Source organism: Struthio camelus, chromosome 26 (genome assembly GCF_040807025.1).
Source record: "Struthio camelus isolate bStrCam1 chromosome 26, bStrCam1.hap1, whole genome shotgun sequence".
NCBI classification, from domain to species: domain Eukaryota; kingdom Metazoa; phylum Chordata; class Aves; order Struthioniformes; family Struthionidae; genus Struthio; species Struthio camelus.
In genome coordinates, this window is record NC_090967.1 from 5,853,547 (window position 1) to 5,881,419 (window position 27,873).

Below are 27,873 nucleotides of genomic sequence, written 5' to 3' on the forward strand. Positions count from 1 at the left end.
CACAGAAAACAGAACGAGAAAGCATCATATCCCCCACCCCCACCCCATCCTTTCTTATGGGTCATTACAGATAACAAAATAACTTCTCTGGGTAACTATCCAACGAGCTTTAGTAATACTGCACTTATAAGACAGGAAAGGTTTTGAAACACTTGGCCTAAAAGGAAAAGGGAGGCACAGTTTTAGAAAAAGATGCTTTTTTTTATACAAAAATAGACCATAGTCTCATTAGCAATTAATAAAATTGGCTGCCTTGGTATAAAATTATAAAAGTCAAAGACAGACAGGTCTCAGTCTTCCCAGCATTGGTACATGAAGGATAACGCAAGCAGACTGCACTGCGCATGCTGGAGAGGCCACTGCAACGTTTATGCCCGCTGGTTCCAAATGCACAAACTGGACAAAAAAATTCTTACGTGAAGGATCCACATCTGCACTGCACAAAGCGCTCAGTGCAGATTCCCGGGCTGTTCCCCTCCTACTGACACAACCACCTCAAGAGAGCACAAACTGGAGATGACAAAAGCAGGAACAAACAACGAGAGCTCTGGGTACTTGGTGTATTTAACGCGGTGCCATGTAGAGCAGACAGCTTGCATATGAACAGTCGCAGGTGCCAGAGAAGGAGGTAACCTAGCAGCATTCCAGTTCCTCACCATTTGAAGGACAATTTGTAACCCAGTGGACCTGGGCCAGGGGTAATTACACTTCATGCCAAACTTTAATCCATGAAAACTACTGATTCTTAACCTTTGGGAGCTTCGTTCACTTTAGGCAAGTTTTTCCCTTAAGTGTCAAACGCTGGCTTCAAATAAGCAGATTTTCCTTTGTTACATTCCGACGTTCAGAGAGGCTAAAACTTGAGAGGACCATGCCAGGCGCTGGGCTGCTACCTGGCTCGGACGCTGACATGAGAGGTTCGGCATCGTAAGCAATCCCCAAGTTCTTCCAACCGCGAGGATTTAACGCTCATCTCTGAAAGGAATCTAGTTGTATAAAAGGGAACGTAACATCCAGGTGACTTTTTGCCCTACCCAGTCCAGATTAGTGCCAGCTAAAACTGCTGTTGGTCATACTCTGCTATCAGTTTTTTAATGTGAGCCAGTTTGTTGTGGAGGTATTCGCAGCGGTTCTTCTCTTGGCTGTAATTGGGGTTAGTCTGTAAAGAAAAATGAAAATGCAGTGACAGGATGCAATTCTTAGAACTCAGCGACACCTAAGCTGAACCCAGATGAGGTTACCTGACCTCAAAGTACAAATACATGATCAGGGAATGAAGCTTTTCTAGCTCAAGTAGTAGATACCCCTCTCTTTAAAGCGGAACTGTTCTGTTCAAACAACCTAAGACCAAAATCCCTTTCCATCAATACCCAGCTCCAGGAACCTAATCACAGGGAAACAAGTGCACCTTGAGGCAGGCTCCGAGTGACTCTGAACAGCTGTGCCACTTGCATCAGCTTTCAGCAAGCATCACCCTGCCCTTTGGCCCCCCACATGAGCACCGGATTGTGCAAGGCTGAGAGCTTTAAAACAAAGATGAACTTACAACACATGCGAAACTCTTTAAAAAGCTCTCAAATCCCTCAGGAACAACAGGGCTCAGGGCCCCATTCATAGATCGTAAAAAAGCCAAAAAACCCTTGGTCTATGGATGCCCTGCCCGCATCAGGATTTCTACCTCATCTGGCTCAACCATAAATCCCTCTAGTCAACAACTTTTGCTTTATAGATACATAATAAGATGAGTAAAGTATTCTGGGTGCCACACACACAAAAACATCCTAAGACCCATAGGGGACTATGTACCCAAGTCATTTGTATTACAGGCTGAGCTCAAATGATATCAAATACACCCCCAGACTCGGAGGATCTTGTTATCACTTAGCCTGCGCACCTGAACTGCGAACCCTTCTCTCACTTGACAAACTAACTTAACATATCCTTTCTTTGGCTAATGTGCCACTAACAGAGACGAGTATGTTCACCAAGATCAGCGGAGCAGTCTCAACTCCCAACAAACCTTCCAACAACGGGAGACGACTTTTCAGACAAGCCCTAGCAGAATAAACTAAGATCTGCAAGTAAGCTTCAGAAACTCGTTTTTTCCACTTGGCAAAATACCCATTTCTTCTATCACTATGGACACTTCCCAAAAGCTTTTTGTTCATGGCCAAATATTTTTACTTACCTTTTTAATTTTCCGATATTCCTGTAAAATTTGATCATGGATCGTCTGAAAAGGAAAAGATAACTTGTTTTCAGAACAGTCAATAATCCTGCAGCCTACTGTAGTGACTGAGCATCTACCGATGGCTCCATTTTCACGTTCTCTCCAAATACAGACCAAAATCGACTCCCTCCACAACTCGCTTTGCGAGATTCTGACTGCTCCAACTAGCCTCGCTGCCTCCTTGACTAGACTGGTCCTACCACAACAAGCACTGGAAGGAGCAGCCCCCAATGTGATTCCCCAGCCACGGAGAACTACCTGTCCCACTGTGCTACTGGGATTGACAGGATAATTGACATCTCCACAGCTCAGACTAATTTTTCTGGGACTATAAAAATAATGGAGTGAGGAATCAGAAGTCTTCTGAAAAAGAGTATATTCAAGGGAGGAAGTGGTGCTTAGTACAATAGGCGCTCTGTAAAGCTGTTTATTACACTCGACAAGACTTATTTTCTCAGGATAATGAATAGTTAAAGCTCTTAAAATCAGTCTGACAAGTTGAATAATGCTACATTATTAAGATCAAAGATTCAAGAGAAACAGATGACCCTGTACTAACTCCCCTTCCAGCCCTGATACGCTACCATATGTGCGAATATGAGTTTTCTGGCTGGGATACACTAATAGCTTCCAGCAGCTTTTGGCTAAAGACGCCAATTGTCTCACTGAGGCCTTTCCTTGTCAACAAGTACCATGATGTGTGCTCCAACTTGAAAACGAAAGAACACAGAGCTGTTTTAAGAACAGTCTACAAAGCTGTCAGCTGTATGCACGTTCTGCATCCACCAATTCTGGGCTCTGGGCAGTACGTTTTAGACCCTGAATACAGGGCCTCCGTCAACCCATCCCAAACAACCTGGCAGAAAGAGCCACTAATACAGCAACAAACTGTAGTGCTGTCACTTGCAGAACCAGGTTTTCGAAAGAAATTTCTGCTTATACCTTATACTCTTCAGAGCCCTGCAAAAGCTGTTTCAGCTGGGAGTCTAACTGCGTGAACCGTCCAGTTATCCTCTCTATCCGAGCGTGCAAGTCTCTGTACTCATTGTATTCCGCGTTGAAGTCATTTTTGTAACTCTGACGCTGCTCCAAAGAGGAAATGGCTGCATATTTTCTAGAGGGAAAATAATTTAGTTAATCAGTTTAGAATTAACTCTCCTCTCCAGACAGCAAGATTACTGAAATGCCAAAAACAGGAGGACAAGTCTATCAGGTGACTGCTTTTGAAAGCAAATACAGTCTCTTATGATTTCATTATAGTAGCAAGGAGATAAGTGTCAGGACTATTGCCTTGACCTCTATGCAAAACAAGACAGTGTTTGCTCCCAGAATTTCCCATCTATGCAAGACGGGATGGACTATGCAGGTACAGCAGAGCATCTGAACAGATGAGGCTGTAGGAGGACGTTCAGATAGTACTGCTACAGCTTTTCTAATTTCTGCCGTCCCACAGAACATGGAGTTCTGCATCTGTGCCAGACCTTGGAACAGCAGGAATACGAAGCTTCCAGTGTTAAGAGTTTTTAAAGGAAAGGAACACAAAAATGTTCAGCTATCATTGCAAAATGCTCACAGGACGATTACGTGGCAAGCACAGCACAAGAAATCCTATTAAATAGACTGAATATATCTCTACCACCTTCTGAAGATAGCCGGCATGAATTGGACGTAACAAAGAGCTCATGTTTAACAGATGTGCCTCTGAGGCCTTTTGAAAGGCATTCAGCTCAACAAAAAGCTATTAAACCTGACATTTTACAGGAAGCCCAGCAGTCAATCCTCTCTGATGGCAAAACTCAGCTTTTCATAGGTGACACCTCTAATTTACCACCTTACTCTGTCCGCAATAGTGACAGCTTGGTGCAAGAACATACATAGGCTAACTTAGGTATCAAATTAATGAGGGAAAAAACTTTCACTGCCTTAACTTAAACAGGCTCTAGCCTTCAAGAACTGTGATTCCTTGCTAAGGGGCCCGTATAACAAAGCATCTGCACAGAATCCGCTACTGTAAGGCAGTTGCCCTCACCACTATGAAATATGTGTCTCCATAATCAAAAGAGCAGTGACAACTATCACTTAAACAGCTGAGCATCAAAACATTCCGATTGTACCTAAAGGTGAGACAATTGACCTGACACAAGTTCTCAGGAGATCGACCAAGGATCTCTCTGCAGGAGAGATCAGATCAGCACAACTGGTGCATGCAAAAATACCAGACATCTTAGTTCTTCTGAACGGTTCTAGAAATGCCAACTCAAAGCAGGCATTTGAATGGTTCTTTCAGACCAGCAAAACCACAAATTTGTAACCACAGAAGAACCCTACATATCCTCTAGCACTGACTGTTCCTGCAGGGCAAAGTGTGGGCACCTCCTCCTCTCTTTCCTCTGAGGGATCACAGCACAGTCAGACCAGATCTGATAGCGTTAAAAAGCCAGGCTGAGACCTAGACATGGGCTATCACCCAGAGCTACGCTTCTGCACTATCATTGAGTTTCGTTTATGACAGGTTTGGCTTTGGGCATATGAAAAGCACCTGTATTTTTCTGTGCTACAAGACACAAGTATCGTTCAATTAACCTCAAGGGGATCCGATTAAAAAGTCAAAGGTGAAACAACTCGCATCTTAACCCAAGGATTGTCACCTCCCCATGAAGAATATTCCAATGGTTTATGCAGAGCTCATCTTGGCTTTGAGCAGGGGAAGGATTAGATAACCTCTGAAAATTATTTTTTGCCCTGTCTTCTGTAACATTAAAGCAGATAATTTCCTCTCAAAGTCTCTATGTGCAACATGGAGATGTTTAATACTTTCAAACCCTCCTCAGATATGCAGTTTCTTGAAGTACTCTGACAATGTTTATAGGAAGGCAATCTTGAACTCTATAAGAAGGGAAAGAACAGATCTGATATTAAGTTTAGTTTCAGGCAGTATTTGCGAGGTTGGATTTGCCTTTTTGTTCTTTTTAAGCCCATCCTAACTGTTACTTGAAAACACTTTGCAAGTCCAACAGAATCACTAATACATAGCGATCAATAGCTTGGAACCTGATCCCAAAGCGATGAAGCAACTGATAAATATACTTACAATAAATAATCTGGCATTTCTGAAGTCGATGTTGGTACACTAGAGTTATTGCATGTTCCATTTAAACCTGAAAAATAAAAACGTATTTAGAAATATTCCTAAACCTTAAAGCTGTATGCAATCAACTGCAAATTCATAAACCTATCTGCAAAATACACTTCACTGTATTCTAGAGGATTTCTGTTTTGCTTTAAATTGACAAAAGATAGTAGATACAGTATTACGAGGTGGTTGAAACGTCAAGGCTTTGCTAATGTTTGTCTATCAACAAAACAATAGCAACGTTAGCCAATGTACTGAGCAGCAAAACAGCCTAATTTAATTGGTTTATGAATATTGCCTGTGGAGAAGGAGAACATCAGTACCGACACTGCTACACCACATAACAAATTTATGGGTCCAGATGAGCAGAACAGAAAGCTGAGCAAGGTGCATCCCTCTCCCCCCCCCCCAATTCTACACTACAGAGATTCTTACTATTCACTTTACAGATTCCTATGAGATGACAGTGGAGAGATTCGTAAGGCATACAGCTTTTCCTCACGTAGCCCTATGGCCCTGTAGGCAAATCAAAGCGCGCTCTGTTCTGTGAAGTCAAGGAAACATGAATCAAGGGAGGTTCAACTAAAAAAAAATTAGGACTTCAAGTGAAGGGAATGAAGGCCTCAGAAGGAACAGCATTCTGAATGTGAGCCCAAAACAGACTCCATCCTCAACCTACACCATATCTTGAATTACTAATTTGGAGGAAGAAAAGCAGTGGATACAGAGCTGAAAAGGGACACTATTCATGAACTGCGTATTATAATGAAAGCCCTAATCAGAAAGTCAGCTGCATCCATGAAAAGGCAGCAAAAACGGAGGCAAAAGAGGATTTAACTCATCTGTTTTGCAAAAAAAAAAAAACAAACACCATATAATGGTTCAGGCTCTTCTATTCAAGTTGTTACTTATGGCAAGTAATACCTTGATTACACAGTTTCCTCAGACATTCACAGGAAAGGTTCATGCACGCCCCAAGCCTCACCCTTCCCAACACTCACCTGCACCACTTTAGAGTTATTATCCCAGATAAACTGCAGGGAGCATGAAATGCTGAGGTAGTAATAGGCACATAAAGCAGTAACCTAATTATACCTTTAAAAAAAAAAATTCTAATTTTCTCTGAATTTACCCCGAAAGGCTTTCCTGAGTAGAAGGGAAGAATGCAGAAAAACATAGCATCATCATGAACACAGCAGTCTTAATTCCTGCTGCAGGTGTCTGGAGGCAGTTCTCCTTTCTTCCTCACCTGACCACCACAGTGAAAGGCGCAGAACGAAGGTAAGAGCCTCCAGGAGATGAAGGAGAGAAGGAAGAAAAGGAGGTTTATTTTGCCTGTGAGTGCCACCTACTGTCTGCCAAAAAGACCCCAAAGGTCCCTTCACTGCCTCTTAAGCAGACCTCCCAGGAGAAACCCTGCTTCTGTGCAGCCCCTTGCCCAAGGGGGAGTTGCCATTTCTTGCAGATGAGAAAGGACCAGAATTAGGCCAGTGTTATCCACACACAGTAAGGCACAGAAGAGCAGGCAGAAGGAAAGGATTCAATTCAGCTGTGAATTGGCTGTACTAAATCCAAGCAGCATTGACCACATCCTGTTTACAGTTCCTTCCAAGTCTAGCTAGGATCCATTACCTTGCACACACCAGCAGTGCAGCGGGAACAAAACCCGACTCCCGCTTGTTAACAACAAGCCAGTTAACTGCTGGTTTTAAAAAAGCAAAGAAGAAAAGGTGATAATAAAGGGTCAGCAACTTGATGAGAAAAGAATTCAGAATATTGTGCTATTTAACAAGTGGTGTTGACAAAGTATATATAGTCTGTAACCATCTGTATGTGCTACAGATCAGGGCACAACATACGCAGGGAAGAGCAACTTGAGAACATTCACAGAAAAAGCTAGGATTGACACAAAAGCAGGATCAAAGGAGAAAAAGTATCTAGCATTTCAGAACGTTGGTCTGCAGTATCACAAAACTCCCCGTTTATAATGAAGAGAACTATAAGCCATAGCTAAAAACGACTGGTGAGCAATCAAAACATACTGTAGACGCTGTGGAGACTGTGGGGAAGACAAGAGCTAACCCCAACGCAGACTGAATCTCTCCTTCTACAAGGATTTGACAGGTTACGTTTCAGTTGCAGGTTACTGTCCTTTTTGAGCCAAGCGTGTACGATTTTCACGCACCAGCATGAAGAGGAATTTAATATTAAAAAAAGGCATAACGGGGCAAAGGAAAACAAGATGAATGCAAAAAGAAACATAGCAAGAGACCTAGACTGCAGTACTCCTAGAGCCAGTGGAGGAAGTCCCACTGCTTCAGAGAATTTTAAGACCTAATGCAACAGCAGAAAACAGGAAAGCAGCAGGCACTGGCACGGGAACAGATCGGACTAGCCAACATATATTCTCTCCTCTAGTTTCTAAGGGCACACAGAACTGACTTTGAAACATAGTGTCGCGATGGAAAACATTTTGTTAATCCTTGAAAAAAAAGAAATTCGAACTAATAGTGGGATACAACGGGGAAATTCTTTCAGCCTAAGAGAGCAGAGTGTAGCTTGCTCTAACAACATTTTATCACAAGACTCGTCTATCATTTCTTTTGTGTCCAATATTAAAAGCTTCTGTGACTAACTTTTCATTACTGAGTTAAAAATCAATACAACAGCCATCACAATACCATGCACAAGCATAAGAGCAGCAGTCAATCAAGCACCGTTTTTTCCAACAGATCTTGATGTCTGCCATTCATCCCCACATATTAATAAGGCTTTTAATTTAACAGGGAGAAACAAGACACAATCTGCGGTAGTTCCAAACAGCATAAAAGGCTAAACAGGAAAAACTTGATATCCTCTTTTTAGAGGGGCACCATTTGTTGACTCCTAGGTAGGGACAGCGATATTATTTCGTTAACCTTGCAGTCTCTGCAAGTGGAACAACATATGCAACCTCTTTCCTCAGATGGATTTTGAGCAGAAAGACACAGTTGATACTAATATTATCTTATCACAAACTGTACAGAAGGATGTTTCAGAGCTTACATACCTGTGACATCCTGGGGAACGCTAATTAAGTCAGCATTTTTTATTACTTCACAGTCCTGCTTCTCTTCTTTGCATTTCTCTTCACTTTTCTTCTCTTTTCTCTCTTTTTCTTTGTCTTTGTGCTTTTTGGATTTTTTCTTGGTTTTTACGTATGAGCTGCAATTGTGTTTGCTTGTTTGGGGACAGTCTGTTGACAAAGGATGAGTCAGTCTGTCAGCCGTCTCCGGGTTCTCACAGTCTCTGCCGTTGTGAGTTAGGTCATTGCTGACATCCGAAAGGGGGTCGTGAGGCCTCGGAAGCTCCAAGACCGGGAGGCTGGAGCTGGAGCTCACGGACTCGGCGAGCGCGGGCTGCGCAGCCGGGGTGGCAGCGTCCTTCCCGTTGGAGGAATTCAGTTTCCCATTGAAAGTGGGCTGAGTTCTATGGGCCAAATGTGATATCCGAGGCTTTTTGTTGGCTAGCGGATCAATGAACTCCAGAGGCTGGGATCGTTTCTGGGGAGAGAAGAGAAAAAAGAGAAAAAAAAGAGAGAGAAAGAGAGAGAGAGAGAGATACAAATCTTAAAGTCTGACACGAATTTTGGATACGGCATTTGCTCACAATGCTGCTACCACTAGGTGGTGGTGCAACACCAGTGAAGAAGAGAGCATCCCCATAAAAAGAGCTCTGCTAAAAATAAAGGCTGCCAGCAAATCCCTGGTCAGAGGCTGATCCAAACTGCCCCAGCCACCCGTCTGGGCACGGGCGGCGGGACTGCCAGCGCCGAGATCCCGCAGAAGACAATCCATCCCAAGCCACTTCCTGAAAATCCCGACAGCCACTGTGGAGCCTACAGCACGGTGGAAGAGCTGTGGGTTTCTATAAGCAGTCACAGCACAAGTCAGATAAGCAATTTTTCATCTTCTGCACTATTCATATGCGGGCCATGCAACCCACCCTGTTCTCTTTGAAGCTTGTTTCAAATTTAGCCCTTAAAAAGTAAGGGTGTAAAAGTGTCCTCCTCCTGCCTCCCAACCATTTAGCAGAGAACAGAAATCGCCATAAAAACATCTATCATCTCTCCTGCTTGTGGCAAGACATTTTCAATACATATATCTAAAAGTGCAAAAAGTCCATATAGGACTAGGGCAAAGATCTGCTCGGGCCTCTGGAGTGCAGAGCAATTCACAAGTTCTGCATTTTATGCCCAACTGATTTTTTAATCAACTCTGTGGTCAGCAACTTTACCCTTGCAATACCACTCCTTCCTCTTCTCAAGAGGGACATTTCCTGGAAGAGGCGAGAAACTGTCAACTGTGTAAATGCTCAGAATTTAAGGCACAAAAGGATATTAGTAGCAGTTTTCAATGCCATCTCATGCGGACCAACATGACTTTAATATCCCTTCTTTAAATAAGTGAAAATGTGTAGACAGAGTAGAAGTTTCCATTTGTCCCACCAGGCCTACCTGGACAGCCACAGGTAGGACTTGGAGAAGAAAGCTCTGTGCGCTCATTTCTTCAAGTAGGTGGTTGTCTACAGGCTAAGGTTAGCTTAGGGGAAGTTACACTGTGAGAGAACCCAGCCTTCAGTCAGCAAAGAGCAGAGCTTAATTTGGAGCCAGCAGCTCTATGGCTGTCGGGCTGAATCCAGTTTGAGGCAGCCGAAATTACCTTGGACAGCCATCAGGACAGCGGTGTGTGCCTGCCTGGCAGCAAAGGGCTGCAGAAAATCTTAGGAAAGATTATTTAGTGTCCAGTGGAAGACAAGTGATAGTCCTGGTTATTTCTTTTGGATGTTTTATTATTTTATTTACTGTCTCAGGCAGGACTGCAATGTGTTTGCAAATGGAACTCATAAAAGCGCAGTTGGACACACGGCTGCTTTGTCACAGAGTTACCAGCTCATTCCATCTCCCCCCAGCATTATTTCTGTTTGCCAACTCCAAGGGTCACGAGGACAGTGCTCAGCGACAGGAATCCTACTTTCCACCTGTCAAGCTAATTGCGGAGAGGAACTGCTCATCCTGCCGCAGAGCTGAAGGGGCAGCGGCACATCGAACCGGCTTTTCGACATCGCTGGCTGCAGACTCACGGTTCCCCTCTCCAGATGCAGAGCGCAGCAGTCGTCCATCTCCCAGAAGGAGGGGCCCACTCGCTTTGACTACAGATCTCTAAACAGGGGACAGATCTAAGAACTGCTGTCTTTCACTCACCTTACCTTTAGGCCAACAAATACCACCTCCACCAACTTAACCTCCTTGGTTATAAAATGTTGCGTGTACGCAATATCTGTTCTGTCACAGGTTTCCTTAGAAATACTGAACCAACCACTTTTTTGCCTTCCACAACTGATTCCACAACTGATTTTTTCCAAAATATTTTGCATTTAAGGCTATCAAATCCCAGTCCTCTGCCAAGACTGCAACCACTCCAGCGGCATCCCTTCTCTAAATAGAAACTACAGCTACGTTGTATGTAGTATCAACAAATGACCCCCCAACAATAAAAAGCTGCCTGTGGTTTGCTGTCTAACACTAGCCATAGCAGAAGCACTGCTGGCAACATTTATATCCCTTGGTCAGTTGCTGCTCTTCTACTAGCCTTTTCTAGATCCAGATGAATCAACAGCCCAAGCTTTTGATCAGCTAACATGTAATCACAGAGACCAAAAACGTCCCTACAGACTTTCATGTCTTTCAAAATATGTAAAGCCAGAAGTGAGATGGTTTTTCACCTCTTAACAGCATAGCGTCTTTCCAAGTTAACTCAGAGGAAGGGGATCATTCTTTATTCACCAGCAACATGTCCACTGCAGAGCAGAAGAGGATTTGGAATTAGCTACCTGGCAAACGAGTTGCACAGTTCCTATTCTCAATGGAGAAATGCTTCCCTCTTGCTGCCAGAAAACGCATAATTTCTTTACCTGCTAATATTCTTTGCCACTAATCCTCAGTGTGTCTGTCCAGACAAGTAAGCATTACGCATTCCATTGGCAGGAGGAGGATAAATACTCAACTTGTCTGGACTGACCCAAAGGAGAGAGGGGAAACAGGCATTTCGCAATCCTAGCAAGAAAGGCCTGAATAGAAAGATACTAAGACAGAAGAACAAGGACAGACTCTGCTTAACACACGGATTCACTAGCAAAGGCAGCTCCTTCATGGCTTGTCATCATGGAACAGCAGCTGTTACCACTGCAGAGCAATGACAGCAGCTCTCCAGTACTGGGGAGTGAGAAAGGTTGCTCCCAAGAGAAAGTACTCTACTAGCCACCATGGGGACAGGCCGCACTGACAAGGAAAAAAAAAATCATTAAAAAAATACTGACTTCAACTCATCTGCACAAATGTTTAAAATCTCTTCATACTACCATTCCTGTTTATGAATAAAATGTATAGCTATGAGTTCCTTCATCACCTGAATGATGTTCAGCAGCTGTCTAAGATAACGTGATAGGTCAGCTGAAAAGACTGAACCACAGGAAGGTGGCAGAAGGCTAGCTGAGTTACCAGTAAGAGGACACATCTCCTCAAGATACCCAGTGACAGAAAAGGTACTTTTTACAGCCTCATGCACCGGCATCTCAACAAACCAAAGAGCAGACCAACCTGCCCCTGATTCGTCACAGCAATTAGGTTGCAGAAGGTCAAGGTTTTTAATAAACAGGTCCCAAACACAGCTCCGTTATTACTGCTTCATTCCAGTCAATTATTGGTAACAGGTAAAACACCAGTTCACATTCCCCCAAAGGGATATAGGTACTTTTAAAAATTCACCCCTTAAACCTAAAAGCACATTGTCAGAGATCTTCCCCACAGTCCACCCCGACCTACATCCAGAAGAGAAACAGAACCCCAGGAAACACAGACCCCAACTTGGCAAAAAAACAAAACAAAAAGAAAAATCGCCTATCAAACTAACAGCCTCAAGCAGCAGGCGATCACGGTGTGTAGAAAGGCTGAACAGCTCAGCCCACACCTACATCCAGCAGCTGCCTCCATCAAGGGGAGATCTCAGTTCCTGGTTCAGTGCTGACCAGACCAAGCATCCTCGGAGAGGAACACCTACCTGAGGAGGAGAGCTGGAGTTCACATTGTCTTTTGGCGGACTCAGGGAAGGCGCTTCTCCTTGAAAACTGCTACTGTTCTGGGGCTGACAGAGTTTCCTGGGGGAAAAAAAAACACACCAGAATTTAGGGTTGCTTAAATCCTCTACTTGACCACCCAATAGACGGTATTTCAAATCCTCCCCCAGAGAAAGAAACCTCCAGAGCAAATAGCCTTCTCGTGGGCTCAAATTCTGCCTCTTTGAAGATGCCATGAAAATAGCTCCTCCAGTCACTTAAAATTTTTGATCTCAGGCAAAATCTAGGAGGAAGAAAACACTACAGGAAACTAGCAATCACCAAAATATGGAAAGCGCCCGTTTCTTTCATGCATCCCCACGATTTCTGCAATTCTCTTGAATGGTGGTAGTGCTTTGAACCGAGACTGCAGGAGTTGCAGCAGGGAGGGAAGGTGGCTTAACCATTAGACCAGGGGAAGAGTCCCACTGATGGAGGAACTTACTTTCTGACAGGTCCCTGACAATTTTACCTTTTTCCCTTGACATGGTGACAAGTATTACAATAAATGAATAGCTACCTTAAAAAAGTGATCCATATATAAATTAGTAAAAACAGCCATTGAACTTAAAAATGCGATAGGTATTGTAGCTACAGCTTCCAAACACGGCTCAATAACCAAACGGCATTTAAACTAATTCCAGCTGAGTTTGTGTCTCACCGGGTTAAAATTCACTTCACAAAAACAATTCAGAGAGCAAGCACACTCTCAAAAGGGTTGGGAGCTTGAAGTTCAGGTGTTGAGGAGTAAGTTCTCCCACTTGTTAGCACCAGTGAAACAACATTTTACAGCAACAGCAGTCGTCTTTCAGAAATGAGCCCCTCTGGGACCAGGAAAAGCACCATTATAACAGGAACTGCAACTGTACCACTAGGGCTTAAAATATTGTTTTGAAGCCCTAAATGTAAGTTGAATCAGGCAAAATAGCGCGACTCTGGTCTGTATTTGTGGTATCTGACACACAACAGAAACCTCTTGTAGTAAAAAAGTACAATGCAATTCCTTCTAATCACGCAAGCGTCTTAATTCACATTCACGCTGGGCATCTCTGCTCCCCACCCTGCAAGGGGCACTCCAGTTCTCTGAGCAAAGTTTCGTAGAGCACTAGCTTTGCCCTACTATTCTGACCTGAGCCAGAGAGCCCGTATATTAATCACCCAGGAAAATCCACTGTTGCATCAAGCTGCAGCTGTCAAGTTTAAAAAAAAAAAAATTCAGGGTTAAAGGTTTTAATAAGCTAGCTCTGCAGTCATTTTGCCACCAGCTGTACAGTCCAAATAACCAGCATCTACGTTCTGCCACAAAAGACTCTAATCAGCTTTAAAGTACATGCTTATTTTTCAAATGTTGGGAAGATTATTTCAGAGAGATGTTTGCAAGATTTTCTTTTAACTTGAACCTTCAGCCATACCGCAGTAACATTTAGATGCCTGCAGTTTGACTGCCGTTCTGGCTAAAGCTGCTGCTTTGTTTAATTTTATTTAGAGCAACCTCAGTAGCAATGGATCAATTCGAGAAAAGGACTCGGTGGCTGTGAGAACAGGAAGGGGAACAGTGACATTCCATAAACACCACAGTGAAGTGGCTATACTACCGCATCTCCTAACTGCTGAGCAATCCTTCCACATCTCCTCACACGTCAATTATATATTTAAAAAAAAGAAATTGCAGTGAATGAAAACTAGTTTTCAATTCAGTGGCTCTTGTGACAGTGGAAAAACACTTCAGAACAATGGTGAAAGAAGGTAGGGGAAAAAAAAAAGCTACAGGAGCAAAGTGAGTTAGGTCAAGCCAACATTATCATGTTAGAAATAGATTTTAAGATTTTAAGATGTGTTAATTATTGCAACCGTTGAACCATCAAGTGGCAACCGGACCTGAAAACCGAGAAGACGTCTAACAATTGTATGGATCTAGGCAACCACGCAGACTACCACAGCAAGCCATGTAAAGTTCGACGTCTGGTGCCTGTGCCCTTTTTGCGAGTGTTTTTCTACCGTCTTCAACCCTACATGTTTTTTCCATTTTGTAGCCTCATTACCTGCATTGGCTGAGTGGGTCTTTGTTTGTACAGTTGAATACATCCTTTCCAAGGTTTATTTTTAGACCTGCAGCATAACTGAATGCCACAATTCTACAAAAAGCAGTAAACACTGCTTTCTACAGGGAGAAATTCACTTTTCTGAAAGCCATAAAGACTGCATGGCACTTGTATTTTGCCTTTTAATTATAATTCAAGATCAAGGCTACTTAAATTAGTTACAACCATTTGATTTTTCTTTAGCATGGCAAAACACTAAGTGTAAAATCTTCTTGCTTTAACAAAGTCTCATCTTCAAGCCAACTGTGCTTTCAAGTCATGAAAACTGTTCAAACAGAACATGCTCCACTTAATATTAACCAAGAGCATAATAAAATAAGCCTCGGAAAACAAGTCAAGTAACATCACTACCTGCATTACAAAATCTAGTCAGTACAAACACACTGAAAATCCAGATAGGGAAATACAAGTACCCAGAACAGAATTCCCCTTTAGAAATCTAGGAGACAGTCTCTTTCTCTTCTGCCTGCCAGCCAAAAACTTCCAGTCCTGGAGGCTTCACCTAAGAAAAAAAAAACCTCTAGAGAAAAAAATCTTTAGCAACCAGCGAGACAAAGCTATCATCTGAACTACCTCTTTAAAGCTGTTTTCAGGAAGGAACATGTGAACAGGTAGGGTGCACATTCAAGAGCACTCTCGGACAGCGCAGATTACACTTTATGGGCAGAAGGACAAACATGAACATGTTTCAGGGAATTTATCTCTGGAGAACTGCGCTGTGCTTTTTCAACCACATTCATGCATCCCTTACTACAACCAATTCTTAAGTCTTGCAGGGTATCTGCCTCTGTGATATCTAACAGAACTTGCAACCTAGAAAAGACAGGCAGAAAAATATGGGGGGGTGGGGGGAACCCCATCCAAGTAACACTACAGACACTAAGTGGCAAAGTCTCCAAAACAAACAGCTCAAGGAGAATAGGGGCATCCACACGAACAGAACACAGGAGCTGAGCAAGACAGCTAAGAAACATGGCAGCTAGGGAACACGACTGCAGAGTCATTTCTCTCTCGCTGCCTTGAACAAACAAGTCAGTCTGCACAGGAAGTCATGTACGAGAAGATATGGAAAAAGGAAAGGAGAGTTTCAATGCCGAGTGGAACTGGATACATTTGCCTTAATCCATTCCTCTTCCAGGATTCTAAACCACTATTAGCTTTTAATAGTAACATTTTCCCCCCCATCCTCATTTTTCTGTAGCTTTTAGGATAATGTATTAAAATCCGCTGCAACTAGCGATTTCAGTACTTCTAAAGACTGAAGGCTGCATCCTCTTTGATATTCCCAAATTCAGTCACTTTCTATACTTGCCTGGATAGTAGTCAGACTTTATGATAAAATAAAATAATTCAAACTTACTATAGCGCTACTGACTTCAGCTACCCTGATTTATAGCAACTGACCTGGCCCAGTATTCTCAAGCCTCAAACGATACTACAGAGAAGATGGAATAATTACCGAACAAGTATCCTCTTTAGCAATTGTTGATCTCCTTCAGAGTAGCCAGGCCAATCCTTCTGCACTTCTTTGTATACGCAGTCTTTCAGCGTGAAAGTGCTGTCCTTGGCGCTCAAATTTGCCACCTGAAAAAGTAATTGGTAAAACCTGTTAGAATGTAATTTTCACACTTTTTCTAAAAAAGATCTAAGATGTAGGCAAAGTTTCAGCAGACTTGGTTGTAGTTAGTAGTGTCAATGAACAAGTAGATACTAACTCATTTGTTTCCAAATTATAAAACTGTGCCTTTCCCTTTGCCTTACTTGGCAGCATACATAGTCAAGACTGCCCAATACCTAAAATGGTGCAGCTTACTATATTAGTTATTAGAGGAACTCTTGCGATGATAACTTAGTTAACAACTATCAGATGATAGTTTCTCATTAACAAATAGAAGAGGATACAGAAAGCTGGTTCCTTGAGGAGCAGCAAAGAGAATACCTTGTGAATATGACGCATCGGGGGGCTTGCGGATTATGTTAGAGTTCAGTGCACTAGGATCCCCCGCTTGATTTTATGGAGGAGAACTTTTTCTGAGGACTACTTCAGGGAAAGAACAACAAAACCTATGTTTACCAGCTTATCATCCAGGGTTTTACAATTAACTCGTTGCACCTAAATCACGTGCTGCAGTTAGTTCAGCACATATGCATGAGAAGCTCTTCTACATTTTATCCAATTCTGTCATGTGTAGTTTCCCCACAAAACTCTGAACGGTGCCTACGTGGAAACATTGCTGGAACCAGCAGAACTGCATTAGAATGGAAACAACTTGTTAGGAGTTATCCCACTTTAATCAGTATTTCCACAGCTTGACTGAAATTTTAACCTCTTGCTGCAGGTTATACATCTGAAAAATACAATGTTAACACAAAACAAAAAGCTTTGCTGCATCTAGTAATTAAACTTTCACAAGTATTGCACTGCCTCAGTCAACCCTTACTAGGTGATTGCAGAGTACTCCGAGTCTAGAAGGAACCACGGGGCTTTGACAAAACAAAACACTGAATTCATTTTGTAAAGAGGGAAACAGAGGCACAAATGCCAAGTGACATGCCCACAGCCATACTGATCTACTAGAAAAGCCAAGAACGGAGTCTCAAACTCACAGCTTCAGCCCCTCAGTTTGACCACTATATTACACGTGAAACTGGAAGATCTTTTATTCATTCAGTCAGCGGAGATGCTGCTTATCTGTTTAAGGATTAATACTCTTCCCTTGCTCATTCCATTCGGGAGATGGCTGCGTTCATGAATTTATGTTATCCACAACGCTAGATGATAGCCTCAGGAAAAACAAACGAAGGAGTGGAAAAATCTTGAATTAACTGAAGGTGCTGTTAGTTCTTCTGCTTTTGCTTTATGGAGCATTTCACCTAATATTACAAGTCTATGAATTTGAAAGCAAAAAGCTCAAGAAGAAAATACAGCAAAGCACTCCCGATAAGCGAAAAATAAAAAGCACAGTTATCAGTTTACATGACGAACACTTTGTTTTTCCTTTCAGTTCTGTCAGCTTTCCAAAACCCTGAGCCAAAACACAAGAAGAATTTGAGCTGCGTTTTACATTTAGATATCCCAGTAAACATGCCCAAGAGACGAAAGCAAAACCGGGTTCTATTTCAAAAACTCGGAGAACCTCCTCTAAGACTGCCCGCGTCGCTTCTCCCTGCTGCCGTGCTACCGCCTCTTCTTCGGCAGGAGACACCCTGCTCGGCGAGGCTTGTAACCTAGGCAGAACAACTCAGATTTTCTCTGCACAGAGGCCGAGAGCTGCTACCTCCTTGTTTTGCTGGTGTGGGACTCTGCAAGCTCCACCCCAGGCCTCCCAAAAATAGCAACCTTGCAAAATGAGGCAAAAAGGCCAGCAGGAACACCGAGTCCTATGAGAGATGCAAGCGCACAATGAAACCCACACCTAGACATATTTAGACACGTAGCTTTAATGCAGCCTGTAATTTCTAGCTTATCTGTGTCTGCTTGCGGACGGGAGCCCTGGGGGTGCTGAAAGGAGATAAGTTTACAAGCAATATATTTAAAGCCAAATCGGCATTTACCCCAACCCAGCTGATGCTGTAGACACTACCAAACACACCACCGGGCTGCCGGGGTTTGTGACAGCACCAATAAAAGGATGATTACCAGGAACAGTATTTCTAGTATTAGACATATTTTATAGTATTCAAAGGGTGCTCAGAATAACTCTAGCATTGATGGAAAATTAAGGGAACAGGACTAGAGGATTAATATCCAGGCAAAGAGCACGTAACGCCAGCAGCAATGCCATTTTCAATATGACCTGGCCTGCGCTCTTGGACAAACTAAATCCTCATTCTGTCTCATTCTTTTCGGCTACGAAAAGGAGTAAAAAAAAGAATTCCAATATAAAAAGAGGACAGCTGCCGCATTTAAACAAACATCCATTATGTGTTTTGCGCTGTGAAAGCAATAAAAGGTATTTACTGCAATTCCTGAAATGGCACCTTCAACATGACTTGAAGTGTTAAGTGCTGATTTAACTAGGAGACAGCTTTCGTTCTTGACATACAAACAATATGTTTAGCACAGAGCTGCATGATCTTCACACCTAACCAGTAACATTTCTAAGCAGGAAAGGCATAGGTTCGAACAGTACAAAGAAGATATAAAATACTGGAGGGACACATTTTCCTTTCACATGGGAAACATTATACGTATTAAGACATATAGCATGCTTCTTTATGTCCCTGTTAATAAAAATGCAATAGTTTTATAGGTTATAATAATTTGAACAACTCTCAGATTCTATCTCTGGCAGGTACACTCCCCACAATCAGCCAAAAGCATTGTTCTTAGGTGACTGACCTGGTGAACTGAAATCATACAGCCTAGTTACATGCACCTAAGATTAGGTGTATATATGACACGGAGAGGTAAAGTACCATGGATTGTAAACGTCTGTTTGACAGGGACTTTAAAGAGAAATTAAGCTGCAGCTTGGATATACAGAGGTTAAGTTCAGACTAATAAGAAGTTTACTACTATTCCGAGAAGACATTTCCTTTTACCTAAACTGTTGCCTTCAGAGTACAAACCTGTTGCAGAAGGTTGTCCAGCAAATCCTTGTCCTGCTGAGAAAGTCCATCCTTCTGCAATCTGAGAATAAGTTCAGGTTTCTTATAAGGCTTTAGTGCCAGTAAGTGCACAACCCTATCTTTGAAGGGTCTCTGAGAAATCGCACTATTGCCTCTCTTTATTGCACTGGCAAGGTTGACCGGCGTTGGGCGCTTCCTGGAGGGAACAGCGTCGGAAGCTCCTGGTGCAGGTTTACGCACCTGAACCTTTTTGCCTAAAATGAGATGAGAACAGTGAACTGCAGCAGTCACCTTGCAAAGGCCAGTGGTTTGTCAGCATGTATATGGAGTGCATCAGAGACGGTCTGAAGTGCTAGAAGATGGCAGTGAAAGACAAACACAACCACCATACCCCATCTGCTCCAATACACCGCTGGAGCAAGCGTCCATCCCATGGATTTTGCAATTCATGACAAGTTTGTAACTAGTAAACAGCAACAGCACTGCGAACCTGAGTATTATTGGCTACAAGCTTACATAAAGCTCTCTTTGTCTGCCTGCTATTCATTTATCCCAAGTGCATGTATCCCCATGGTTAATCTAACCATTTTTAACTCCCTATGAGAAGAAAATTCTGCATTATTATGCAGAAGAGTCGAAATATGGAGTGGAAGGATCAGAACCAGTCAATGAGCAGCTCCCTGCTGCTGAGCTCAGCAAAAACGCTACTCCCGCAGATGTTTCTGCTTTTGGAACAATAGGAACTTTATGGGGCTGGCCCACCTCCCTTCCCCCATCCGGCAAACACATGAACGTGAATGGGGTCTAGCCCTGATACATTAATCTATTCATTAGTGAGCTGACAGAATATTCTAATAGAATAACCCCTTCTGCATTGTAGTAATAACTGCTTCATGCTCCAATTATATTTACATGCATTTGAGAATATAACCAAACTGTCTGAAAATTTCATATCAAGCCCTCAGAGCCAACTTCCTCAACTCCATCCCAAATACCATTCTTTTTTTACTGTATTACTTGAGAACTCATTCCTATTACCAATGAAAGAAAAAAAAACAACTTCAACTAGACTCCTCACAAAAGGCCCACATCACTTACTAAAGCACAAATCAAAGAATTTGACCTCTTTCTGTATTCAAAACAGTAAAAGTCCTTATTACCAACTGCAAAGATGAAAACAGCAAATCAAAAAAACATTTATAGGTGCCAAGGTCTAAAACACAGAGATGGAATTAACAGTCACTTCAGTTCAAAGTGACCTTCACTAGGACAAAACAAACAAACAAAAAAAAACCCCACCACACTCCAGCATTTACTGCAAGAAATTCTGGAGTTTTATTTCAGTATGGCAACTCTCCACTGCTAGGAAGCAAAATGTTTTCAGTTGAGTCATCTGAAGATACTATACTGGTGATGGTCTGCAATGTTTATTTTACTGACATGTAGGTTGCTTAACTAAGGCCCCATTTCCTAGGCTCCTATTACGCACCAGCTTGATGCAAGTAAGTATGACCCTTCATCAGGGCCGAGTTAAGATGAGAGGGAGAAAGACAACCCCTCACACATTAAACACCCCAAAATTCAGAGGTCCACTGGATTTCATTTGCAGAAACCGGACAAGAAAAGATCTGTAAGCTTTCTAAAGAACTCCCTTAACTCTTGCCAGGTCGTGAATAGCAAAAACACATTGTGACATTTGCACTTATGGCTGGAGCCAAAACGTGCAGTGATAAGAACAGAGAAAACTAAGTGCTTTTTACATGGTTGCACCTCCATTTCAGAGTGGTAAATGTTTAAGGGAGCGTATTTTTAAATCAAAGTTTTGTTGTATCTTTCTGGGAAGCAATTTGCTCTGAGAATCTTCTCTCGCCTTCTCATAAACCTAACAACTTCATCCACTTACTGTAATGTTCTCAAATTTGAGCTAAACAAAATAATCTTCTAGTCTACAGGAAATCAATGCATTTCCTTCCTGATTACTATCTTATTTCTCAGCTTTGAGCACTTGGCTGATAAAACAATGAGTCAGGGTCAGTTCTACATTTTGCAACTCACCATTCTCATCACAGACATCCTCTGAGAAGAAACTAGCTAGCAGATCACATGGGCTGTAGAAAAGACAGCTGGCTCAAAAAATGAAAGTTTGCTTTCTGGTGAATATTAATGTCTGAGCTTGTGACCAGAGTGAGGGAAGCAGGGACCTGAGCCCGAAGCTAGGTCTTTACAGGCTCCTACTGGAGCCTACTGGTATTTATCATATTTTTGTTTCCTCTGCAAAAGATTTCTCCTCTCATTGCCACAGTAAGATGGTATCTTTAAGGCTGCAGTCAGAAGCATTACTGTAGCCTCTTTGCTGATTAACCTGGGGCACTCCAGCCTGCATTCTAGATGCTGCCTGTAATGGTCTCAAGCACAGGCACACACCAGATGTGCAACAACAGCGGTGGTACGTTTTAGCTGACCTAGCTAGAAGCACAGGCACTTCTGATGCATCAGCAGTACACGCTCAGCATCACCAGATGACAAATATGAAATATGCCAGAAAGTTATCAGACCGTACACAGACAATCCTCAGAGGCCACACAAACACCACCGGACAAGTTCTAGAGCAAAGATGCAAGCCATAAAGAAGTCACAATACAAGGAAACTAGCACCATAATTACCAGACATCCATAAAGAACTATCAGATACCTGTCACATGCTTTCACAGTCAAGCCGTTCACAGCAAGACAAACGGAAGCATTCGACTTAACAAGAGAGTAGTGAGAATAGCCCCCCCCCGCCCCCCCCCAATCAAGTTGCTGCTTACCTACATATCTCCCCCCAGGTTTAATGACTATAGCACTCCGGCTGCGAGTTTCCTCCTCTGCTTGCGCCATGCTTTGCCTTGCCTTCTGGTAGGAATCATCAGTAGCACACACAGTGATTTTATCCTGTATGCTTCCAAGACAATCCAGATGGATATTGCCATTGCTGTAAAAAAAAAAAAAAAAAAAAAAAAAAAAAAAAAGCAATGGAAAAGACACTCCCATCACTGCAAAAAGGTACACTTCCGCTGCTGGTGAATAACTGAGATTGTATTATCTAAATAACAGCAGGAGACTGAAGGAAGCTGGGACAGGTAAACAGATTCTTCTGCAAATGCCTCCTTACGCAAATACGCATACCTCTACACATGCAAAGAGATTAGAAAGACTCTAAAAAGAAAGAACATGCTTTAAATTTTGTTCAAGTTTGTTAGTGACGATTCTACAGAAAACAAAGCAAATCAGCAGCTACGTTTTTCTTTTGATTACCACTCACCTAGACACATACTGCTGGATGCAGTCAAAACTCCCTTGGGGGCTGTCCTTGCCAATATTTGAAAGATAAAACGTGAAAGTCCGCACTTCCGCAGGGCGATCAGGCCTCGGAATTGTGATGTGCTGTTTGGAAGGAGAAAAATCAGTCGCTTGGGCAGTCCACGCTAACACAAGCTAAATAGTTCAGCAGCCACTACGCTTTTGGCCGTTTCAGAACCCACTACAAATAAAGCACGCAGATTACTGCACAGGAGACTATGAAGGGCAAGCTGGCAAGAAGCTGCAAGAGGGATATGAGTTAACAAAACTATATGCTACAGCAATGAAAAGTTCAGGTAAGAGAGGTAGACAAAGATGTAAAGATCAGTTAAAAAGAAAAAAGAAGCAAGCAAGCAAGCAAGCAGCTACATCTGTTCCAGAACAGAGGTGTGAACTGGCGGCTCGTGCCTCCCAAAGCAGAGCCCGCAGTAATCTTGTTCTAGGAATCTGACCCAACTCTGTATTGATTCAGGCTCAGAACAGACCTGCTATCACTGTTTATGTTCAATTCGAAGCACCCGAGACTTGTTTCTTCAAAATTAGTGATCCAGCACTAAACATAGTACAGCCCAGGTCACCAGGTAGCACGCTTGCTCTTTTTTTAAGAGATTATAATTCCATAAAGAGATTTCATGGCTCACAGCGGAGTGTGACGTTGCTGCGAAATTAAATATTTAATCAAGCCTGAAGTGTGTTCTGCAGACGACTTTACAGAGATCTGCATTGTTCCTTCCCCCTTAGCCATTCATTTTTAAAAATGGGAACTGCTTCCCCTCTGCGTTTAAAGTTCAACATAAATCGAGACATCTGAGCTCTACCATCACATCAATATTTGATGATTAAGATGGCTTCCAGAAAATGAGACAGAGGGAACGGTGGTTTCCACTTATTTTAGGCTACACTCTACCACACACATTTATATTTACCCGGATTGCCACATATGTGCACAAAATGCGTATGTCTAGCCAGCCAAGCCATGGCATCCGCCTATGACTACGCTCCACAAAAGATGGCTCGCTAGTGCAAAAGGGGTTTTAGGTAGTTTCCCTTTGACCTCAGACATCCACAGCAGCCTGAACACCCAGGGCATCTGCGCCACATCGCTCGAGCGGATGCTCTCTGAAGCGGCAAGACGTGCTGTTGGGACCTGCGCCGAGCTGAACTAACAGAGCGTTTTCTACTTGCTCCCTCTTTGGGAAGGGCAGCCACCCTCCGGCTAACCTTCGCCTAGTCCTTCAAACACGTTTTCCTTATTTCTAAGCAGCAAGCAAAAGAAACCCAAACTTTAGCTGTGTTCCCTACAGAAGGGCAAGTTATCCCCTGTGCGGTCCCAGGACCCAAATCTAAAAAACGCACCGAGCTGACTTGGTGGCGTTGCAGACACCGAAAGGCCCTCGAGCCCCAGCGCGGGCGGGCGCCCGGTCCGCGGAGCCCTATCTCCCCTGCCAAACGCGCGGGGCGGCCTTGAGCTTTTAATCTGTCTGAACACCCTCTTCCCCCACCCACAGGGAAGGGATAAAACGCTCTTCTCCTTCACAAGCGAGCTGAGAACACGCACAAATTCAAAGTTACGCAAACAGCAGATTCTGGGTATTTTACAGTACCGTCCACCTACTAGCATGAAAGGCCAAGAGGCTAAACACAAAAGGTCTGTTCAACCCTGCTTTTCTCCACCAGGGCTTGACGCTCGAATTGTGCTGCGGACAACACGTTTGCCCAATCAAACCTCCAAGGTGTAAGCGAACCATAAAGTCGCACACCGACATAACTCACTCCTGGATCCTGATTTACCGCTGTTACAAATGGCTGCTACAAGAGTCCTGAACTTCGGCGTTTTGGTATGGTCTCTGTGCCTTATAGAGGCAGCTTCTTCAAAGGGCGTAAAATGAGAAGTGACAGAGTCTCATTAACGTTAAACTCGGCTTGTTTCAGTACTGAAAAGTGTAGCATATGCAAAATGGCTGTTATCTAGGAATTATTTTTAGCTGAAACAGAAGGTTTCTTAAGCCACCAAACCAACATGGTAACTGCTTTGAGGGAGCCCTGATTTTGGTGCTCAGCATTATACCACTAACTATAGATGCTTAAAAATAGCTTAGTACAGATGTGACTTTGCTTTTTCTTTCAAGTAATATTCATCTGTGTACAGCTCATTTTGAATGGTAGCTTCACCTTCTATTAATACCAACAAAAGCTCATGCCAAGAAACAGGGAAAAATATAGTATTTTCCAAACACGTTTTGCTGAAACGTTTTTTGTTCTTAACAGTCATATTTAAGAAATCTGCATGAACACGCACGTATTTGGAACCCGTTTCCTTTTTTTTTTTTTTTTTTATTCAGCTCTCCCCCTCCCACCTCCATTTCAGCTCTTTTTCGAGTAAGCACCTGCAAATTTGACCCAACCTAATCTCCAATTCAGCACATGCTTTTACCAAAATAGAAACATCTTCAATCCCTCTTGTGAAGTTATGCACTGCATCAACTGCCACCATTTATAACAGTTTGGTACTGAAACTCTTAAATTCTAATTTACAGGCATCTCGAAACAAGCAAAACGCTCGTGACTCCCTATAAATTTACAAAACCAAAGAAAAAACAGCTGGGGATGAAAAAGTGCAACAAATAGATGTTGCTCTTAAGGAAAATCCAAATAGTTGCACCTCTGTATTGCCATGCATCTCTCAATGCAGAGACACGCTCCACCTAAGACCTATCCACTATTACCAAAATTCACATGCATTGAAAAAGTAACAAAACAACGAACAAAAACAGCACTGGTACAAAGAAATATATTTTAAGGCAAAGATCATTTACAGCTTAAGTGTTCTCATGAGAGTCAACCCAGACCAGGATCTATTCAGAAGCTTTTGCCTTCTGATGTCTTAAGTTGTCACTGAAACGGTTGTTACGTTTTGGGCTAAAACCACCCCTACCCTGCTTTAAGCACCCGGCCGACAGAGGACCGTCCTCATGCCCGACCCCGTGTTTTGTTCCTAGCCAATTCCCTCTTCTGTTTAATTAAAGACGAAAACTGCTTTCTGTGTATTAGAGAGCTGAGAGTATCCTTGACAGAGTTCATTACCCTGAAGCGCTGGGAACAGCTAAGGAAGACATGGACACAGCGATTAAAACCCACGACAGATAATGAGACTCAACAAGCAAGGAAGCTACTAGAGAATGAAAGAAAGCAGTAGGGAGAGGGGTATTTACACTGAAAGAAAGGTCTCACTGTCAAAACCTTGCATCACTGGACACTACTTCAAACCACACTCTGACATTCGTGCTAGACAAAACCTATGACCCTCGAAAATTATATAGAAATTGTCTCCATAGCGACATTTATTAGGAAGTAAAATATGAAGGCAAGGGGAGGAATTAAGAGATAATGGAAAAAAGTGTATTCCAAAAATAAACAGCTAAACAAAAAAAGTTTTGATGGGATCATCTGAATTTAAGAGCTTGCTCAATTACTGTATTTAGCTTTATCTTTTCAGTCTAAATTACAGAATGCTCTCTAGAAAGTATTTACAGCCCTGCTGTTAATTCCTTAAAGCAAGGCTCAGTCTTGACATATATGAGGCACTACACTTAAAAACAGATGGTTACACAGCTGCCAGCTTCTTGTCATACCCAGTAAAAATAATAATAAAAGGACAAAGAGCTCTTTCTATCTGCCCCAATTGAACTGGTTCTCGCTTTCTTCAAAGCTCTACCTTTGGCCTTTACTCGACAGTGCAATTAATTAAACAGCTGAAAACGAGGCAAGCAGAGGTCAGTGCCACGCTGCCAACATCCTCTTTCCACCCACCATGCCTCCGTGCTGCTCACACTGTGCAGGTCTCCACGTTTCACTCTTGAAATGGCAACATCATATGCAATCATACCGCTGAACTCCTTTTTCATTCAACCCAGACTATAACCGCATATGACTGACAGCTCTTTCACCAAATACTTGTTTTCTGGAAGTTAAGGCCTCAACTATAGTTAAGAGCATTAGTTTAAACGAATCTTTTTGTAAGTAACTGCACTGTTTTAAAGTAGGTTTTCTTTTGCCTAACCTAAAAAAAACCCACTCAAGTTCCAAGAATCGCTCCCAAGTTTGCAGGTAATACCACATCCACGTCAAACCCATTACACAAAAGAGCACAGTAGCTGAGGGCAGTGGAGCGTTTTAAGTTGTTCTGATTAATTTTGTCGCTGTTTCTATTTCCTTGGAGGAGGAAGATTAAGTGAAAGAAGACCTTTAGCACATTTACAGGAAAAGTTAGATTTAGGTCCTTACAAAGTGCACTACAGAGGGGAAGGAAAACGCGTGCAATGTTTTTAGCTTTTTTTCTTACAGGCAAAGCTGCCAGCTCATCTAGTAATGACAAATCAGGCACCCTTAAAAGTTCTATTTTTTCACTCGTTTATAATTTTGCCAAACTGTAGTTGCAGATTTTTATCTGAGCTCTCATGCTGAGCTTTCTGGGAAGTTTAATTCTAAACAAAGTAAAAAAGAAAAAAAAACCCCTGGAAATCACTCCTTTCTTTATCTTCCCAGACAAAAAGGGTTGTATTGCTCTTAACTTCCATTACAATGTCTTTCCTGCTATTTTGTTAGAGTACGATGGAACTAGTGAGACTAATATCACAAGGTAAAGCATGGGCAAGAAGATATGCGCTAGACTTTAATACATACTTAATTCAAGCATTTCTGAAAGCTTTATTGTACCACCACAAAAATCTAAAAATTTATTTATAGCTGAGTTCAGATTCTTGATCAAGAGTTTTAAAGTAGCTACTCACTTTGTTACCTTCCTTCCTATTCCTAAGCAGCCCAGCACGCGATGTTTAAGATGACTCAATTCTCATACACATGCGATTCAACAAAAGAGCACAACAACTAAGCAGCACATCTACATCGAACTGTACGTAAAATTATATTCTCCTTTCTTGCGCAGAGTACCAAAGTTAACACGCACCTTTTTGTATTTCAAAGAGATATAAATGAGTTCACTGAAGTGTTGCATTACTTTAACAGAAAAAACTAGCAATTAAAGCTCTACATTGTCAGTAGCTGGGATGACAGACAGTTTCAAACTTCTATAAATACCTCGGAGGAGTTCAGTCATCAGAACAGAAGTTAAAGAAATAAGACTCCTAAGTAGAAAAAAATTTTTGATACTCGCAGAAAAGCTGTGTTGTTTAGAAGTACATATTAAATAAAGCTTCAGTACATGGATAACACCCTCCAAACACTACTACTAAGTAATTCGTATCTCTAACACAGTCTTGCACCAAGTTTACCAGGCTTGGCAAGGTGTTTGCACAGGACACAAGCAAGGTTTCCATGGATTG

At 42.4% G+C, this 27,873-nt stretch overlaps 1 protein-coding gene across 1 annotated transcript in view; it reads right to left on the bottom strand.

The window, feature by feature from the left end:
* Positions 1 to 288: 288 nt before the first annotated feature.
* The window catches only part of ELL (elongation factor for RNA polymerase II), a 54,424-nt gene continuing 26,839 nt past the window's right edge, over positions 289 to 27,873 (bottom strand). Inside the window, exons 3-12 of the mRNA XM_068920198.1 lie at positions 22,494 to 22,615; positions 22,000 to 22,163; positions 19,190 to 19,443; positions 16,077 to 16,201; positions 12,461 to 12,557; positions 8,413 to 8,905; positions 5,322 to 5,388; positions 3,173 to 3,344; positions 2,189 to 2,233; positions 289 to 1,159 (exon numbers count right to left, since the gene is read on the bottom strand). Of these exons, the coding sequence (XP_068776299.1) occupies positions 1,055 to 1,159; positions 2,189 to 2,233; positions 3,173 to 3,344; positions 5,322 to 5,388; positions 8,413 to 8,905; positions 12,461 to 12,557; positions 16,077 to 16,201; positions 19,190 to 19,443; positions 22,000 to 22,163; positions 22,494 to 22,615 (1,644 nt within the window). The 3' untranslated portion in view covers positions 289 to 1,054. The remainder of the gene's footprint in view (positions 1,160 to 2,188; positions 2,234 to 3,172; positions 3,345 to 5,321; positions 5,389 to 8,412; positions 8,906 to 12,460; positions 12,558 to 16,076; positions 16,202 to 19,189; positions 19,444 to 21,999; positions 22,164 to 22,493; positions 22,616 to 27,873) is intronic.